General features: G+C 41.8%; 1 protein-coding gene across 1 annotated transcript in view; it reads left to right on the plus strand.

Annotated features, from left to right (window-relative positions):
* The window catches only part of Adgra3 (adhesion G protein-coupled receptor A3), a 98917-nt gene that overhangs the window by 46656 nt on the left and 31805 nt on the right, over window positions 1-20456 (plus strand). The window contains exons 7-10 of the mRNA XM_052199702.1: window positions 2092-2305; window positions 9262-9426; window positions 12231-12432; window positions 13198-13353. Coding sequence (XP_052055662.1) covers window positions 2092-2305; window positions 9262-9426; window positions 12231-12432; window positions 13198-13353 — 737 coding nt within the window. The remainder of the gene's footprint in view (window positions 1-2091; window positions 2306-9261; window positions 9427-12230; window positions 12433-13197; window positions 13354-20456) is intronic.

A 20456-nucleotide genomic window follows, 5' to 3' on the forward strand; every position in this document is an offset into this window, starting at 1 on the left:
ATATGCAATGTAAACCAGTGGTTAAGGTAGCCAGATTAGAAAACATCCTTGGCCTCTAGGGTGCTCTTCTTGGTTCTGAGCAGGTTGAAAACCAATTTCAGATACTAGCAGAATGCTCATGTATCCTCCAGTAGGCAGTCTCGAGATACTCTCACTATTTAGTGGTGGGAATAGGACTCTATAATAGCCTCTGGTTTTTGCTTGTGATTTGTGTTTTTCTGGGTTGGGAACCAAACTCAGCCTTATAGAAGCTAGGCAAGTGTCCTGCCACTAAGTTACACCCCCAGCCATATAATATGACCTTTGAACTATCATTCAGCAGTATACGTTAGTTCATAAAGTTCATAAAGGATTGATAGAGTTAGATCTGAAGAGTCTGTATAAAAATAGGCTGAAGTTCATAATTATAAAGAAATAATTGAATGACATTAGGCATTTCCACTCAGTAATGTAGCATGCAATCATTGAAAATCATGAGTTTGGGAAATTTCTGCAGGCATGAGAGAAATAGCACAGTAACGTGTAAAATGAAAAAAACACACCATAGGAACAGAAGAGACGTGATGAGCAGAAAATAAATGATATTGTCTTTCTCCCCCCTCTCTTTATTACCACTAGCATAGTTATTTTACAGGCAAAGTATGTTCTCTGAATGAAAATTTTAAGATTTAATATGAAACAAGAAGATTAAAGAGAATAAACTGTGTATACTTAGTTCATGGTATTCAGGGATTACTGATATTGAGAGCTTAGTGTTTAACTTCTGTGACTTTTTCCTGGATTTTCTCAAAAAAAAAAAAAAAAAAACCCAAAAAACAAAAAAAAAACAACAAAAAAACCCCAAAACCTGCCATCTTACTCCTAAAGATAACTTCCTGAAAGTTGAACTAATGTAAGCTTCCTTCCTTGTATAAAATAGGGTCTATGATGTAGCTGTAATGTAACAGCTTTCTTTCTGCATTTTCAGCTTGTTAATAATTTCTCACTCCATAAATAACACAGTGATTAATTTCCTTTTATATATTTTTGCATATTTTTCATTTTGATTTTTATATACTATTGCTGTCAACAGAATTGTTGTGTTAGATAAATGAACTAAGGATTTTAAAGTATTTTTTAATGAACCAGTGATATTTGTATACATTCTTTTGTATGTGTATGCAAAATCTTTCCCTTTCTGACACAGGAAGAAATTATGTTGTAAACAGTGATTGAAAGAAAGGGTTTTATTTTTTTAAAAAGAACTTTTTTCTTTGTTTTAAAATTTCTATTATATATATAATTTTGTAGCCAGAAGAAAACATTTTAATCCAAGAAAATATGATCATCAAAATGTATCTTTAAATTGTAACCATCGACATCTATTCTTCTGTAGCTCCCGTCTCTATATCTCACTCCTTTGTACTTGACCTCTTTTTTTGCTTCTGTTTGTGTTGGTGTGTTGTTAGGCACTGCTGGAAAGGAAGAGCTCTGCATACCAGGAATGAATGTCAGATGCCTTCATTTTTAACGTTGTTATAAACTGTGACCTATTTGCTTTACTGTTTCTGTTATAACAAAACATACAAAGCCAAGAAACATTAGAGATAAGATAAGAGAGAATTATTTACTGGTTCACAGTTTTGAATTGTGGCTTAAGACCATGCTTTTGCATTGTTTTGGCCTCTGACCAAGGCCTCATGGTAATAGTATCATGGTAGGAGTATGGTGGAAGGAGGAGATGACATCTCAAGACAGGGAGCCACATGTTAGGACTCAGGCTCTGGCTGCTATACCAACTTACCCTCATAGACTCATTCCAGGAGATCAGTTCTGAGGGCAGCGCCTCCCATAACCTAAGAATCTCCCAGGAGACCCATCCCCTTAAAAGGTTCATGGCTGTGTACATTGCCACCCTGGGCACCAGTTTTCCAGGACATGATTGGGAGCCAGAGCTCTGACTGGACTCAACAGGCACATTGGGACCAGCAGTAGAAGGCAGGGAACTGGGGCTTCTGCTTTCATCAAGGGCCACAGGATGTCTGTAGCTTCCAAGTGTAGTGCATGGACTGCTTGGGCTTCTGTTTACTGGGTTCTTTGTTTTCTGCCTAGATCCTCCCCTGGAACTGCCGTCCTTCTACATGACTCCATCGCACCGCCAGGTAGTGTTTGAAGGTGACAGTCTTCCCTTCCAGTGCATGGCTTCCTATATAGACCAGGACATGCAAGTGCTGTGGTATCAGGACGGGCGCATTGTTGAAACCGATGAGTCTCAAGGAATCTTTGTGGAGAAAAGCATGATTCACAACTGCTCCTTGATTGCGAGGTACAGTGCTCCTGGCTTTGCTGCACTTTGGGACTTGCGGTGCTGGAATTTGTTGATTGCTTCTTTTACCCCATTTAAAAATGCCCTAAATAGAACATCCCTTTCTCCTGATTATTATTGTCACCCTTTTAAATTAGTTAACTATCTTGTCTAGTTTTGGAAGAAAAAGCTGAATATAAATGGGAAATACTAAAAGTTGAAGTCTTTTTCTTTAAAGTTTTAAGAGGAAAATGTACACTTTTAGTGCTGAACCTAATTGCTAGCCATTTCTGCTACTAAACTTTTATTTCTCTTTTAGGAATCACCACCCTTTCCCTATTTCATCATCTAAATAATGCTTTGTTTTAAGAAACGTTATCTCCCCTTTGTATCCCCACACACTCACTGTTAGTGTAAAAGTATAACTCCGAGCTGTCAATCCCATGGCTGGTTGGTCAGAATGAACTCTTTAATGTATAAAAACAGCCTAACATGTGTGTACTCCTTCCGGGATATGGTACTGAGTGTTTTCTTGCCTACTTGCCTTCTTAGTGCATGGCTGGGATTTTTCTTAAAGTAAAACATGAGCTTCCCCATTGCCAAGGCAGGGATGCTGTGAGAAACTTGTTGAGAAATTAAGGATTCTTGAGACCAAAGGTCATCTTTGGAGTGAGTTTTCTAGATATCTGTTTTTTTTTCCTGGAAGCGTATCTCCATTTAGCGTCTTCCAGTGTTTAGAAAAGATGCTTTTAAGTTTTGCCCTTACTCTAGTATCTGAGTGATCTTAGGGGAGTCAAGACTCCTGACATTTGTTTTGAATTTGGTTTTTAAAAAAATATTCTACAGTAATAATGTTGAGTTAAATCACATACTTTATTATAAGTGTACAATGAAAGAAATACTGATAAAGCATTGTGGGCCAGCTCGGGCCCACTGAGAACTGACATTTCCAAGCAGTCCATTATAAGTGGCAATATATGCATTTATATAATATCTTTCATGTTGCTTTTTTAGCTTACAGAATCTAAAATATTTACAGTCTCACCATGGAAAATAGTTTATGACTGCATTCTTCTGGGTTCTGTTGTGTTCCTCATAGGAGAACTAAGTTTTATTTGACTGGGCAGTTAGCTTGGCCAACCTCCTTGTAGCTCTGCGTCTCTGGTAGGTAGCAACTGAAATACGTCTGTGTTTAGTGAGAGCTTCACTGGGGTTTAAACACATGGCTTCTACATGCTAGGTGTATGCTCTGCACTGAGCTACATCCGAAGCTCCTGAATAAGATGTCCGGGCTTTTCCTTTGCTCCTCCTGGTCTTCTAACTCTTCAGCCTACAAAGATTGCATATTTCTGCTGTTAGAGGAGCCTTGGGCCACAGCCATTTAAAAATGCTCAATTTATTTCCCAGTCCCAATCCCTTCTTCCTATATCAGATACTCTGAGGTTTCTGTCTGCTTTCTGTTTCCTAGTTTCCACATACTTACACTTTATTAATGTGCTCAGAGCCCCTGACTGCTAACTGCAGGAAGGATGCTTTATTGTGATGTGGGCTTGGCCTCAGCAACTGAACTCCATATTAGGGTTGATGTTAATTGTAAGAAATGATGTATTCATTGTTATACTGTCTTTACTGTGGTGATAATTACAGGGCATATACATATGTCAAAATGCATCAAATTATGCACTCTTAAGGAGTTTATTGTATAAATAGGCAGTAATTGACTTAACAACAAAACTTTGCAAATACTAGACCCTTCTATATACAAAGAGCTTTGGTTAATTTAAACTCTAAAGTTGTATGACTAAAGTGGATTTACTTTATAAATCTGTTTCAGAAGTCATGCTTAAAGTATATTCAATTTTTTACAGAAACAGAAAAAAGAAATTTTAAGGAAAACAACTTGGCCTAACATTTTATGGTCATTTCATTGGATGCTGAAAAAGCATTTGACAAAATTCAGCATCCCTTCATGCTTAAAGTCTTGGAGAGAACAGGAATTCAAGGCCCATACCTAAACATAGTAAAAGCAATATACAGCAAACCGGTAGCCAGCATCAAACTAAATGGAGAGAAACTTGAAGCAATCCCACTGAAATCAGGGACCAGACAAGGCTGCCCCCTTTCTCCTTATCTTTTCAATATTGTACTTGAGGTACTAGCTCGGGCAATTCGACAACATAAGGAGGTCAAAGGGATACAAATTGGAAAGGAAGAAGTCAAACTATCATTATTTGCAGACGACATGATCGTCTACCTAAGTGACCCAAAGAACTCCACTAGAGAGCTCCTACAGCTGATAAACAACTTCAGCAAAGTGGCAGGTTATAAAATCAACTCAAGCAAATCAGTGGCCTTCCTATACTCAAAGGATAAGCAGGCTGAGAAAGAAATTAGGGAAATGACCCCCTTCACAATAGCCTCAAACAGTATAAAGTATCTTGGGGTGACTCTTACCAAACATGTGAAAGATCTGTATGACAAGAACTTCAAGACTCTGAAGAAGGAAATGGAAGAAGACCTCAAAAAATGGGAAAACCTCCCATGCTCATGGATCGGTAGAATCAATAGTTAAAATGACCATTTTGCCTAAAGCACTAAACAGATTCAATGCAATACCCATCAAAATCCCAACTCAATTCTTCACAGAGTTAGAAAGAGCAATTATCAAATTCATCTGGAACAAGAAAAAACCCAGGATAGCTAAAACTATTCTCAGCAACAAAAGAAAATCTGGGGGAATCAGTATCCCTGACCTCAAGCAATACTACAAAGCAATAGTGTTAAAAACTGCATGGTATTGGTACAGTTACAGACAGGAGGATCAATGGAACAGGATTGAAGATCCAGAAATGAACCCACACACCTATGGCCACTTGATCCTCGACAAAGAGGCTGAAAACATCCAATGGAAAAAAGATAGCCTTTTCAAGAAATGGTGCTGGTTCAACTGGAGGTCAGCATGCAGAAGAATGAGAATTGATCCATCCTTGTCTCCTTGTACTAAGCTCAAATCCAAATGGATCAAGGATCTCCATATAAAGCCAGACACTCTGAAGCTAATAGAAAAGAAACTGGGGAAGACCCTTGAGGACATCGGTACAGGGAGAATGTTTCTGAACAGAACACCAATAGCGTATGCTCTAAGAGCAAGAATTGACAAATGGGACCTCATAAAATTACAAAGTTTCTGTAAGGCAAAGGACACCATCAAGAGGACAAATCGGCAACCAACAAATTGGGAAAAGATCTTCACCAATCCTACATCAGATAGAGGGCTAATATCCAATATATATAAAGAACTCAAGAAGTTAGACTCCAGAAAACCAAACAACCCTATTAAAAAATGGGGTACAGAGTTAAACAAAGAATTCTCACCTGAAGAACTTCGGATGGCGGAGAAGCATCTTAAAAAATGCTCAACTTCATTAGTCATTAGGGAAATGCAAATCAAAACAACCCTAAGATTTCATCTTACACCAGTCAGAATGGCTAAGATTAAAAATTCAGGAGACAGCAGGTGTTGGAGAGGGTGTGGAGAAAGAGGAACACTCCTCCACTGCTGGTGGGGTTGCAAATTGGTACAACCACTCTGGAAATCAGTCTGGCGGTTCCTCCGAAAACTGGGCACCTCACTTCCAGAAGATCCTGCTATACCACTCCTGGGCATATACCCAGAAGACTCCCCACCATGTAATAAGGATACATGTTCTACTATGTTCATAGCAGCCCTATTTATAATTGCCAGATGCTGGAAAGAACCCAGGTATCCCTCAACAGAAGAGTGGATGCAAAAAATGTGGTATATCTACACAATGGAGTACTATTCAGCCATTAGAAACAATGAATTCATGAAATTCTTAGGCAAATGGATGGAGCTAGAGAATATCATACTCAGTGAGGTAACCCAGACTCAAAAGGTGAATCATGGTATGCACTCACTAATAAGTGGATATTAACCTAGAAAACTGGAATACCCAAAACATAATCCACACATCAAATGAGGTACAAGAAGAAAGGAGGAGTGGCCCCTGGTTCTGGAAAGACTCAGTGAAACAGTATTCAGCAAAACCAGAACGGGGAAGTGGGAAGGGGTGGATGGGAGGACAGGGGAAGAGAAGGGGGCTTACGGGACTTTCGGGGAGTGGGGGGGCTAGAAAAGGGGAAATCATTTGAAATGTAAATAAATTATATCGAATAAAAATAATTAAAAAAAAAAAGAAACACTTAACTGACATGACAGTCTTTCATATGAAAATGGAGGGTCTAGTCCCCAGAGTTCACCCCAGAATATGTAGAGAGAGGAAGTACATGATTCTCGATGTGGGTGCAGTAGAAGGTTATTGATGCTTGGTAGGTCTCCTGATGTCAGTCTTCCTTCATGTATAACATTCCGTGCTCGTAGTTTCTTAGAAGATGAAATTCAGGCTATTTCTTTCTTCTTAAATCTCCTTAAGTCTTAAGACCTGCTGTCTGGACTATTCCTGGGACATTTATTCTAGTGGATGTTTTTAGACATTGAAAACATTATTAAAAGTTATCCACAAAAAGTGTTGACCTAGTGTACGAAGAACCATGGTGGGCTTTTTTTTTAATTGCTTATTTTATTTATTTACATTTCAAATGTTATCCCCCTTCCTAGTCTCCCCTCCACAAACCCCCTATCTCCTCTCTTTCCCCATGCCTCTATGAGGGTGCTCCCCCACCTGCCCACCCACTCCTGTCTCAGCACCCTAGCATTCTTCTAATCTGGGGCACCTAGCCTCCACAGGACCAAGGGCTCTCCTCCCATTGATGTCCAACAAGGCCATCCTCTGCTACACATGCAGCTGGAGCCATGGGTCCCTCCATGTGTGCTCTTTGGTTGGTGGCCTAGTCCCTGGGAGCTCTGGGGGTCTGCTTGGTTGACATTGTTCTCTATGGGTTGCAAACCCCTCCAGCTCCCCCAGTCCTTGCCCTGACTTCTCCACTGGGGACCCAGCAGAAGAGCCATGGTTTATAGAAGGGGCTCCCATAGAGCAGCCTTGAGGAGCACTGATAGGACACTATGGGACTGCTAGCTGCTAGCACAGTGTCCCCATCAAAACATATCACCTCCCCTGATGTCACCATGCTTTGAAATGTGGGACTTTAGGCAGTTTGTGGTGATCAAGTATTGTGTGGAAGTATTATGGAAGAAGAAAGTATCATTTGCCTGAATCGATTCTGTTAGATTCTGAGCTGTGGTTATTTTTATAGTAGCTAGCAGGTACTTACCTTCCATGTGACGTCATCGGGTTTATTTAAAAATAGGGTTAAATTTTTATTGTTTTGTACTTTTTAATTCTCTTTTGCTTTAATGGTCTCTTTCAAATGGCTAGGCTAGTTATTTACTAGAATATAGACACATAGGGTATTCATGTTCTTGTTTGTGAGCTCAGGCTGGCCTGTGGCCTTCTTACCTCAGCCTGCTCCATGTGGGGATTTCAGGTGTGTACCACAAGGACGACTCGGTCCTGACATGTGTCTCACCAGGTGGAACTACCATATGTATGTATGTATGTATGTATGTATGTATGTGTGTGTGTGTGTGTATATATATATATATATATATATATATGGAATATATATATATATATATTATTTTTTTGAGGAACATAGTGATAGAGTTATCACTAGGCTCTGGAGCTAAGGTTTCCACCTGGACTTTGCGTGGTTTTTATCACCATCATCTCTGTGTTCTTCATCCCAGCTCAGCATAGCCACATAACATAGAAATCTGTAGACTAAATGGTTATTTAATAATGGATTTCAGTGTTTATGTACCTTATCATTAAAGTATTTATTATAGTTGTTGACTTAGTTCTTAAGTTAGGCAAGCTAATGTTTGTTTTCTTTGATGTTTCAGAATGTGACAGTGCCTCAGAGCCTTTATCGGATACTAGCCCTTGGTGGCTTAGGAGAGCAGGCAAATGTGTGTTCACTTCCAGACATAACTTGATAAGTTAATTAAGATGATACATGCTTTATGTCTAATTATTTCTTATCATTTTTGTCTACATAACAACAAAGCACAGTGAATCATATAGAAGAATAGAGGTTAATTGAAGGTTTTGACACTTGCTCTTTAATTAATAAGTTTTATTTTAGGGAATTATGATTTCATTTTGAGAATGAGATTTATCGACCATTATGTAGAGATCTAGGTCTAAGGGGAAACATAGTTCCACATAGAAACTTCTTTAGGAATCAATAATTGGTCATCTATTAATCATTCTTGGGATTTACGTTTCTTCAGTATGCATGCATGTATTCTTGCGTGAATGCCACACTGTACATGTGGAGTTTGGAGGCCTTAAAGGCAGTTGAGTCTCTCTTGCCTTGCCACTTGTGGGTTCTAGGAATCAAATTAAAGTCATCCTGCATGGCAAGCACCTTTGCCCACTGACCTTCTGCCCCCTCCCTGTTTTTATTATAATCTTTCTCCACAAAGTATTTCCCATTACATATTTTTGTTTTTATATGTGTGAGTGCTCTGTCTACATATATGAATATATATATATATATATATGGTCATCATGTGCATGCAGTACCTGTGGAGGCTAGAAGAGGTCACTAGATTCCCTGAAACTGGGAGTCACAGATCCTTTGTGGGTCGCTGAGAATCCAGCCTTGTTCTGCTATAAGAGAAGCAACTGCTGTTAACCACTGAGCCATTTCTCCAGCTTTGTCTTCTTAAGTATTTTTTTAATCATTCAGTAATTGACCTTCATGGATATTTTGCTCAGTCTTTGGAATGGTGTGACTTACAGAAACATTTCCACTTCTGCACTGGTGGTTCTGCGCTTCACCATAACCATATTTCAGAACCCTGTGTGTCAGGAAGCATCGGACCTGCTCCCGCCCCTCATGGCTCTCCCGCCCCTCATGGCTCTCTAGCTTCAGGATCCCAGTTGTGGTGGTTCTCACTCTCTAAAATCTTTTTTTTTTTTTTTTTGCAGTGCCCTAACCATTTCTAATATTCAAGCTGGATCTACTGGAAATTGGGGCTGTCATGTTCAGACCAAACGTGGGAATAATACAAGAACTGTTGATATCGTGGTATTAGAAAGCTCTGCCCAGTACTGTCCACCGGAGAGGGTTGTGAACAACAAAGGTGATTTCAGGTCAGTGACATGGAAAATACTAGAAAGGCTATTTTTCCTCAAGTTTTTCAAACTTTGGGAAATACAAACTTTAGTTTGTATTTTCAAAAACTCATATGTGTGTGTATGTGTGTGTGTGTGTGTCCATATAGATTACAAACTCACACATACACACATAAATATATGGATATTCACATATAAATATATGTCTAAGAAATACTCTTTGCAGTGATGATTTTAGAATCATTTATGGAAAAAAAAAGATACTTGAACTTTAAGGCTACCTATTGATTTAGGAGCCTCTGGAAGGATAGTCATTTTAGAAAAAAGTGTTGGTCTAAACTTCTCATCCACGCATGCAGCGTGTCTTGATTGTGCCCCCTCGGGCTCTCCCCTGTCACCTCATCAAGTGGTTTGCTCCAGGTGTTTCAAGGAGCCTGCTTTCGGGAGGGGCTTACTGACAGGTTGGTGGGACTGTCATATTACTTTTCTAATGACCTTTATAATGAACCCTGAAAGGGGTGTGTTACTCTAGCTGTCCTGGAACTCACTATGTATACCGGGCTGGCTTCCGACTCACAGGCATCCGTCTGTCTCTGCCTTCTGAGTTCTGGGATTAAGGCGTGCACCACCACCTGGCTACGTTTTTGGTCTTGAGTCATTTTGTTGTATAAGTCAATCAGGGGTGATACTGGCCTTCTTTTCTTCCCCAATTCAATAATTATTGAGTCAGGAGGAATTAGGAAGGATCATGGTTTCATAGCCTGAAACAGTTGTTGGGATCATGTGCGTTGCAGGGCTCTTGTAAACGCTGCTGGACAGCTGAGATCCGGTTGAAGAGTCGGGGCCTGCAGGCTGGCGCCTTCCTTCCCTTAGGCTTTCTCACTTTAAGTTGCTCTTCCTCATCTTTCCAGATATATTGTTCTGCATATATTGTTTAGATGGGTTTTTTTTATTCGATATATTTTTTATTTACATTTCAAATGATTTCCCCTTTTCTGGCTCCCCACTCCCCGAAAGTCCCATCAGCCCTCTTCCCTCCCCCTGTTCCCCCATCCACCCCTTCCCACTTCCCTGTTTTGGTATTGCCCTATACTGCTGCACTGAGTCTTTCCAGAATGTTTAGATGTTTTTAACAATCAGTTTTTAGTGTAAACGAAAGAAATACATTGCTTTTTAAATCTAGTATAAGATTATAAGTTTGCATTGTTTCTGGTAGGAGGCAATTGTTACCTCTTGGCTGTAGCCCCAACATTTTCAGGGTAAGAAAGACCTTTAGTGCTTGCCTTTCTAATCTGTGGGACACGGCAGCAGTTACGTCTTCCATCACGATAGTCTGCATTTCTGTTTTTACTGCCTTCTTAAAACTGTGTGTGCATGTGCGGTGTGCAATGTGCGTTGTGTGTGTGTGTGTGTGTGTGTGTGTGAGTGAGAGAGAGAGAGAGAGATCCATCATTGTGACCTTCATGTACATTGAACACTACACTTACACTGAGTACTTCAAAGCGTAATGTGCAGCATTTGTTAAATTTGTGACATTCAACATCTTTTATGAAGTAATCATAATGTTTTCCATTTATGTTGGATTTTTGTCTTTTTGTTCAGTTTTGGAGTGTTTTATGTGCTTAATTGATTGCAATGAATTATTTATCTTCTGACTCTCAAGTTATTACAGTATTAAAGCAGTGCTGCATTAATGACATTTGGGATAGTGTTGCTTGGTTTGCTTATGTAGTTTTTGATTATGGCTTCTGTTTTGGTATGACTGATCTGTCTCAGCAGGTCCACTGCTACGCATCAGTTAGAATTTGTATTAAGTATGCGCAACTTCATTTCCGATTTTAGAGAATAGAGTTCAAATACCAAAGGTGTCTGCCAGCCCTGAGGGGTGATGTGCTGCCTCAGCAGGGTTGGGTGTCTCCCGGTCTAGTCGTGCTGCACTGATACATTGTGTTGAGCAATGATGGCGCTGTTCCGAAATCCACGGCAAGGTGTCACGTGGGAAGCTTAGTGTGGGATCTCTGTAGACAGACTTGGCGCTTAAAGATAAATGACATAGGCAGGTTCTGGAAGAATCCATGAGTAAGCTTCACATATAGTCACTCCTCCAGTAAGGCGTCTGCCCAGGAGCACTCCTCAGAAACTTGGGACCCATGGCTGCTGTTGTACTGGTGTTCTTTTAGGTTCTCTCTGTTTAGCACAATTCAGACCTCCCAGCATCCCGCAGCATAGGCATAGTCACAGGCAATCAACCCCCTGCTCGCCCTGATGCCCACAAAGCCAGCAGCTTTGGGCCAGTTGTGCAAACAGCATTTTTTTCTTTTTAGGATGGCACTGAAGAACCTGCTGTGGCATTTTACTTGTCAAATTCCTAGCCATACTTGTACAAAAGACCAAAGTCTGTGTTTATTGAGCAAGAATCTTCTCTCATGTCGTACTTGTTATATAATGTCAAAGATACAATAACACTTATTAAACAGAAACATAGGCTGATTTGTAACACTGATTTTCATTTCTCTTGGGTCGGATATAATTTTCTTGAACATTCATAGCAGCATTTAGATTTTAGACTCTTATTTTCGAAAAACTATTTTATTACATTATGCTCTCAACATATTCTCAAGTGATAGACTGGATAAAGGCATCCATAGAGCCATAGGGACTTTTTTGTCTCAGGTTTTGTGCGTGTGCATGTGCGTCTGTGATTTTCTCTGTGATCATATTCATGTCTTTATCCTTGCTTTTTCTGTGCCGTCCCCGACCTTATTAGCATCCGCATTCTGAGCTTTCTTAGACCTTACTAGCATCTGTTTCCTCCTGTATAGATGGCCCAGGACACTGGCGGGCATCACAGCGTATCTCCAGTGTACCCGGAACACGCACAGCAGTGGCATCTATCCTGGAAACGCACAGGATGAAAGGAAGGCATGGCGCAGATGCGACAGAGGTGGCTTTTGGGCAGATGATGATTATTCTCGGTGCCAGTATGCAAATGATGTCACTAGAGTTCTCTATATGTTTAATCAGGTAACTATAGGACATTCTGATTCACTTGAGTTATGCGCAAATATGGTATTTTTAAATGCCAGATAAGGGTAAGTGTTGGATAAAAATTCCTTTATATCTTTGTGCTTTGTGAGGCCCTGTCTTTTTCTGTTTACTGCTTGACCGGCCAGAGTCCCGGCCTTCTCTGGGATTCTGACTGAATCTCTTCATATCCCCTGTATTGGAAGTGACCCCTGCGAATTCTCGTCTGACTCTCATTGTTGCTGCTTCTGTGCACCATTGTTAACCTTCCCTCACCAGAGAAGATGTGGGATCTGTTTTAGGTGTTTTCTCTGTTCTTCAGAACTACTTAACTTGTATACAGCAGTTGTTGTTGTTACAGTGTCAGTCAGTAAATTAATAAACATGGCCATAGAGATCAGTACTAAGTGAGTAAGTGCTTCCTGCCTTTGGACAGTAAGGGATGTGTTCACCACTCCCAGCTGGAGAACTGGGCACTGCTTTTCCTCAGCAACTGGGAGAGAAGTGTGTATAGAATTTGGTTAAGCAAAGGATAGAGCTGTGTGTTTTCCCATGTCTCTCTAAGCATTCCTTTTTTTCTCAGGTTAATTTATCCTCCCTTCCCCCAGTGTATTTTTTTTTTATCAAAATCTAACTTCCTTAAATTTGAAAACCTATTTGATGAATATATTGGTTTCTAACTCCTTGGTAGATTTTGTAAGTCAGTTAACAATGTCAACATCAATAGTCCTTTTTGCAAAGTGCTTGTTTGCTTTTTTTCTATAGATGCCCCTCAATCTTACCAATGCGGTAGCTACAGCTCGCCAGCTGCTGGCTTACACAGTGGAGGCTGCCAACTTCTCTGACAAAATGGATGTTATATTTGTGGCTGAAATGATAGAAAAGTTTGGAAGATTTACCAAAGAGGAAAAATCAAAAGAGGTAAATTCCTAAATGCAGACTTGCAGTGTAAATGCCAGTCAATGGCGATCTCTAAGGGGATAGAGTGAAGGACTTATTTAAAGCTGGTTTATGTTTTCTATATTTGAACTTCATATACTTTTTTGCTTTCCAAACTTGCCATTGAGAAGCTTAGGCACCAGTAGTGATGCAGACCTGTGTATCAAGATGGCGGGGAGCTGTTAGTTCCTGAAAACGGAAGAGCCCTGTACTGCCGTACAGGGGAGCTCCAGGGAGAAAGCAGCGTCTGCCATCTTGTGTGTCAGCTGGCTGGCGCTTGTTGTTTCTGGGAGTCTCACTGTCTGCACAGCCATGTGCCCCTCTCATTGTTTTGGTCACCTGGACTGTTTTAAACCGCTCTGTCACTTTCATTATATGACAGAAATGAGAGTCTCCTGAGGAACTTCTGTGAAATGCCATGGTACCTATAGACATGTTCAATTTATGTGTCTGATAAAGGAAATCATGATTGTTGAGAAGGTATGTACTTAAATAGGAGTGTTAAAGCTATGATGTGTGTCAACATGGCATTTTTTAGGGGTAGTCAAACCCCCAGATTTCAGAGCAGCAAACAAAGGAAAAATATTTAAATATTTAATGTTTATGTGTTTTTTGAGCTCTTTAAGAACTGTGTGTACTGCTTCTCCGGTGATATACCCACTTAACTGAAATGGGTTTCAAGGCAGGCAGAAAGAACTTAGGCCAAGTATGAGCTGAGCCTGTGAAACACGAAGTAGCTTATCAGCATGCACAGCTGGGCTAGGGGAGCTGAACACAGAGCGTGGAGTGAGTCCTCGTGGAGGGTCCAGAAGTGTGTTCTCGGGTGGGCCTTTTCCTGTCAGCCATGTCCTGTCTTGTACAACAGGGAGCTTACTAGCTAAACATCACAGATTCATTGCTGGTAGTGTTTCAGTAAATAATGTACCCTCTTTCTCTACATCATTTAACTGAGGATTTTCTTCCCATTTTTAGAATATTCTAGTCTTGTATGTTGTAAGAGACTTGGTGACTGGGGCCCTGCTGCAGTTGCCATGTATGTGATAGCGTGTAGTTAATGGGGGAGGGAAAATGGTATGTGCATATAAATAGGTCTTGGGTCATAGGCAACTTCGCTGGACAGTGTGACTGTTCCAGTGCTGTGGTCTGAGCATGGACCTGCTGCGGTTTTCAGATGAACCGGCCTATGCTTTGGGCAGCAGCCACTTCCTTAGGGAAGCTTTGTTAGCCCTGGGAGAAACTGTTTGGATTCGACTGGCCGTTGTTGCTGATAATCACAGGGTAGCTGCCCACATGATTGCTGTTGCTTTCTGAAAGTGGAGTGCTTCGAGTTAGCGGAATAATTACAGTGACATTTGGAATGTGAGCTCGGAAACATTGTAATGTCTACTCCTCCTGCACTGCAGTGGATGTGAAGAACTGTTTTTCAGTTCTCAACTTGGAGCAATATAGAGGCTGGTGAGACACTCAGCAGGGAAAAATGCTGGCAGTGTGCAAGCCCTATTGATAATGGGGCCTCCATGAAGGGAGAGGAGAGAGACACAACTCCTGGAAACTGTCTTCTGCCTACATCACACACACACACACACACACACACACACACACAGAGGGTGTGTGCTTACCCCTGCTTACACATGGACAGTAGACACAAACAGCAATAATAATGAATACAACTGTTTTGTTTTTTGTTTTGTTTTTTTTAATTAAGACAAAGCAAAATGAGCAGTGTGGCTCTGTGGGTTGAGTAACTGGTGCCTGGTGCTAGTGATGCCTTGCTTCTGTGTCTCAGGTGACAGCATCTTGTTAGATTGCAGACTAATGGTTACCATGGGCTATTTTCATTTCTAAAATTAGGATGGTAATGGCTCTGTTTAGCTTATAGAGTTTCTATACACAAATAACAGAATTGAGGGGAACAATGTTGCACAGTGCTTTCCAAGCCTGGGTCTGGTTTTCTGGGATTGTGAAACATTCTCATCTCAGAAGGTATTTATTTATTATCCAGTGTGTGGGTCTGGCCCATGGCCCTGTGCTTCTGATCTCTGTGCCAATCTAAGAACGTACTCAGGGCCTCAGGTAGTTCTCTGAACATTTGATTGGAGGGTATTTTTGTCACTTTCTGGTTAATACAGTAAAGTTTACAGTTTTCATCAAAAAGAAGTGATGTCAACCTATCAAAAATCAAAGGAAAAATAGGATTCATGATTGGATCCTGGCAGTACACACGCACTCCCTGTGATTTGGTGACTGCCGTCCTGTGAAATCCTTTGGGAACTACAGGCTTTGCCTTTCATTGGTTATTAGGGTAATAAATAGAAATGGGGTGATTTAAGGACTGTGTTTTAACTTAATTACCACTGCATTAAATTATGCTAAGATACCCTGAGATGCACATACATAAGATATGACAGTAGTTAAATGAATTTCTCCAGTATGTTCAGCAAGGTCTTTGCAGTGTGTATGGCCCATGCTTCTATATGTAGCTAGCACATTTTGATGCAAATGCATTTAAAACCATGGTTGAGTTCAGCCAGTTTAAGCCAGGAGCATTGTGTCAGGATAGCTCTAAAAGATACCACCCTAAAAGGTGGTATTTAGTGGCTGTAAAAAGGCAGCCAAAGTTCTCTGCCTGGGTGTAAATGTATCTATCCTCTGTGTTTGCTAGAGGACCTTTTCTTATGAAGCCAATACTTAATGTGTCTGAGGAGGAGGAGGAGACTCAGGAAGAGCAGGACTCAGTTTGCCTTAGTGTCCTTCCTTTCCTGTGCTCCAGTTGACCGTGTGAACAGAAGGCCCCTGTAAGCTCACTCAGCACAATTTTATGCATTCTGTCTATACATTTGGATTTGTGCACACACACTTATATTAATGTAACCATTCCATCCTGATGCTTCTGGTTGCCTTTGTTCCCAGCATTTCCCAGCTCTTTTGCTTAGTCAAACTTGCCAGACTTTACTCACTAAGATTTTCAGAGACCCAGTGCGTGGTAGTCTGAGCCTCCTGGAGAAGTCACCTGCTGGGTTCTTCCCACAGATTGGCTTGCCCTCCGTGCTGTGCCCTGCCTGTGCTCCGGTCTGTTACCCTAGGATGGGTTCTGGGAATCCGCTGCAGCACTTCTTCAGCAGAAGCTCCGAGAGCTGCTGCCGAGGTTTCACTTTTTAGATTATATTGTTCATTTGAATTTTTCCCCCTTGGGATTAGGCTTCTGTGAACATTTTATTGGAAAATTTCAGGAGTGTTGAGAATGTTATTGTTAACTCCTGTCTCGTCTTCTCACCTAACGGGAACAATTTTCAGCCATCAATCTTATTCATATAGCCTGTGTGTGTGGTTTCCTCTCCCACTTCTTCTCTCCCAGCCTCGTCCCCTCCCCCATGATGGAGTATTTAAGACCTGACTTTTCTCACTGTGTTTTATATATGTGTTTTCTATAACGAAAAGACCGTTAGGGCTGGTTCAGTGGGTGAGGGAGCCCGTTGCTAAGCCTGGAAACCCAAGTTGGATCCCGTGTCCACATAACCTGCAAGGAGATACAGAGCCAGCAAGACTGACAGCTTTAGCTGAGAATGAGACAGTTTTCTCGGTATTTCATGCCGAATGCTAAGAACTCAAGACAAGGATTTGTCACCAGAGTATCCCCTAGAGCAGATAGTCACAAAATCCCCCATGCTTCTGTGACTCAGTTATGGAAAGAGTTCAGGATCTATCTGTCACCGTGGTGGGGAAAACTCCATTGGATCAGAAAATATTCCTGAAAGCGCCCATACAAATAAGAAACAAATGCCGGAGGGAGCTGCAGCCTGTGTCAGCTGCAGCCTGTGTCAGCTGCAGCCTGTGTCAGCTGCAGCCTGTGTCAGCTGCAGCCTGTGTCAGCTGCAGCCTGTGTCAGCTGCAGCCTGTGCCAAGCATGGGTTTCTTCTTGGGTTGTTCCATGTGGGCCTTTCTAGTCATGAAAGGGTCAGAAGCTTCAGGACTGTGCATGTGCACATCAAAGGATCTTCTCCAAGCTGCTTCTCCACTTCTACCGTGAGGATCACCCTTTCCTTTACAGTGGTTAGCATGAGCTCCTTTCTGACTCTGGCATGATCTGGAGGGAAGAGCGGTTGGTTCACATTGTAACACTAGGGTTTCAGGAGGGGTGACAAGTCTGTCAGGCTTCACGATCAGATCCTCAGAGAGTGCACGTGCTTAATTCTATTTAAAAAAAAAAACAAAAAAAAAAAACCCAAAAAAAACCAAATTTCATTAAAAACAAGCCGTTCTGTAGTAGCTCATATTTGTAGCTTTGCTTAAGTGCAATCACTGCTTTTGTACATTTTATCTCTGAAATTTTCATAACCAAAAGCAATTCAATTCTGATGGTCACTGAGCGTGTCTGAGGACTTCATCACACTGCCTGTTACATTTTTGCATAAAATCCTGAAGTAACAGCAAGCCAGAATAGTAGACAATAAAAATCATTATTCCAGCCATTCTCATTTTGCGTTTAAGGATGGAGTTATTAGTTCATTTGTGTCAGTGTCTGATTGATCTGATTAGCAGGTGCAGAAAACGGGGTAGGAGTCAGTAGCCATCTTATATACACAGACTTATATATATACACACACAGACGTATATGTACATAGGGGTCCTCGCCAGCACAGGACCTGTTGTTAGTAGGAAAGTGTAGAGTGTGGCTAGTCCTATGTTGCCTATGACCTTAGAGTGAAGTTGTACGGATTGGTGGTGGCTGCTGCTGCTCCGCCTCCTGCCCCACCCTACCCTTTCCCTTTGTCCTTTCCCTCTCCCTCCCCTCCCGCCTTTCTTTCCTCCTGGTTCCCTCTTCCTCCTCATTTTTCTTCTGTTCCCCATCTTCCTCTTATTCTTACTCCTCTTCCTCTTGTTCCTCCCCTCCCTACTTCTTTTCCTCTTCTCTCCCCTCCTCTATTTCCTCTTCTTCCTCTTCCTTTTCATTTTGACAGGAGGTCTCCCTGCTGCCCAACTTGGCCTTCCCAGCTCTTGGATGCAAAGAATCCTCCACTTTCGCCTTCCACATGCTTGACTTTTAACTGTACACCTCCCCGCCTGCCCAGTTCCTCCTAACTCTCCTGTCAGTTGACCCTGGTACTACTTCATGCTTGGGAGAAACATGCCTTGACAATGCGGGAGTCAGTTGAAATGGAGTGTTTTGATTATATTTCATCATTGTCTGTCACATGTTTACCCTGCTAAGTCTATCACGGCAGTGATCTTAGTGGGAATCACATGTTTTCTGTGCTATAAGCTGGAGAGTGGAGCCCGTCTGACTCTCCGAGCTCGTTTCCACTGCTCAGGTAGTGAGTCAGCTGGTCAGCGTTTATTCAGTGATAACGTAAGTGAGCCCCACTAATGAACGCTGAGCCGTGAGGGAAATGACCAGTGATAGCTGTTGGCAGTTTGAATGAGTCTTGCCCAGGTACTAAGGTATATGTGGAAATAACACATTTCAGTCCCCTGACTGCAAGGAATTAAAGTCAGTAAAGCTTTAATGTTCTGTGGTAGGGGCAGTACAAAGGTAGGGCCTTTTTAATAGAGCAAGGTTTGTGGTTGAGGCATTAAGCCTTGATGTCTGAAGACAGATATACAAAGTGCTCCCACCTTCATTTTTACCAGTTGACGAAAGTCTTTTATTGTGGCCGAAGAAACACACGTGCAACAGGCACCCAGAGAAAAAGTGGGGGTACTCAGAAGCTGAAAAACCCAATATTATCTGGAGGGATGGGGGCTTTATAGCTCTGAAGAGTTTTTATCCCTAACTTAGGATTTGAAGAAAGTTAAGCCCGATTGGCCCAGAACTATTTTATGACTCATCCTGAGCAGCCCTGAACTTCCTCAGCCAGGCCTTGAACAGGGAGCATGCTGGTGGGGCGCAAAGCAATCAAGAGCTTTGTTGTAAGCTGTGAGGCTTTCCTCCAGTCAGGAGAAAGGAAGAAGCCGGCCATCCTGAGGAAGAAGGGCCACTCCCTTTATAGCCTAGCCATGACCCCTCTCCTTATCTGCCTGCCTCACAGGGAGTCTAACTCCTAGTCTCTCAGTCCTCCATCTCAGTGATCATCCTAACTGCTGCTCAGACATTTGGGGGCGGGGTGAAGGCAGTTCTTAACTGTTTCAAGCTGGCAAAGGGGCAAAGGTCAAGTACCTTAGAGGACTAAAACTTTACCAGTGTGGATGTTAGTGATGCAGACCATCAGACAGCCGTTTGTGTATATGGTGGTGTAAATGTTTGGGGAACTTGTCACGTATATGAAGTATCATCTTATAGAGTTGGTGGTCCCCAAAAGAAATCCGACATGAGCCTACAAAGTGATACTATCTAGGGGTTCTCGTCAGGTTCATTTGCTCTGCCATTTAAATCTGCAGAGAAAGTCTGAAGAACGAGGTGCCCTCCTACGGCTCTATCTAGAACTAAGGTTTTTGTTTTAGAAAGCAGACCTGTTTGGGGATTGAAATGGTCATTTATCTTTACCTCCCACCCCTCCCCACCCCAAAGGATTAGTAAAATAATGAAACAATCCAACATAGTTTTTGTGCGTGCTGTGTGCGAGGCTTGGTTTCAGGAGCCTGATATTTGTTGTTGGCACTTAAGTGTGCCCGCCATTTAGAAGGCACTGGACTGTAGGTCCTTCTTTTCTGGGTCGAAGAGGTGCCTGTCTGGTGAGGCATCTGGCCAGGCATCCAGAGTTAGGGTGGGCTGGACTTCTTCCTAAACCTTCACAGCCATCTCATTCATACTTCTTATGTAGAGTATTGGGTGCAGAGCGTGGTTGAGGACTTTACCTGGGGTCTTCTGGAATGATCAGAAGCCATTTGCTCAAGCAGCTCTGGCTTTTTGGCTTGGCATTGCAGCTTAGTGCCTTGGATGCCTGCTTTGTGGTCTGAGGACCAGATGGCTTTCAAAGCTCTGCTGCAGCCTATGGAGTGCTTTTTTCCGTATCCCCAGTCAAGAGCTCCCTTCATGAACGTGTGATACTATCCAGGGCTCCCTTGACTTGGGTGGGTCTCCTTAGCAAACAGGCTGCCTAGTGCATTTTCCTGTGGTAACTTGACTACAGTAACCAGGAACAAAGTGA

This window comes from Apodemus sylvaticus, chromosome 11 (genome assembly GCF_947179515.1).
Source record: "Apodemus sylvaticus chromosome 11, mApoSyl1.1, whole genome shotgun sequence".
NCBI lineage: Eukaryota > Metazoa > Chordata > Mammalia > Rodentia > Muridae > Apodemus > Apodemus sylvaticus.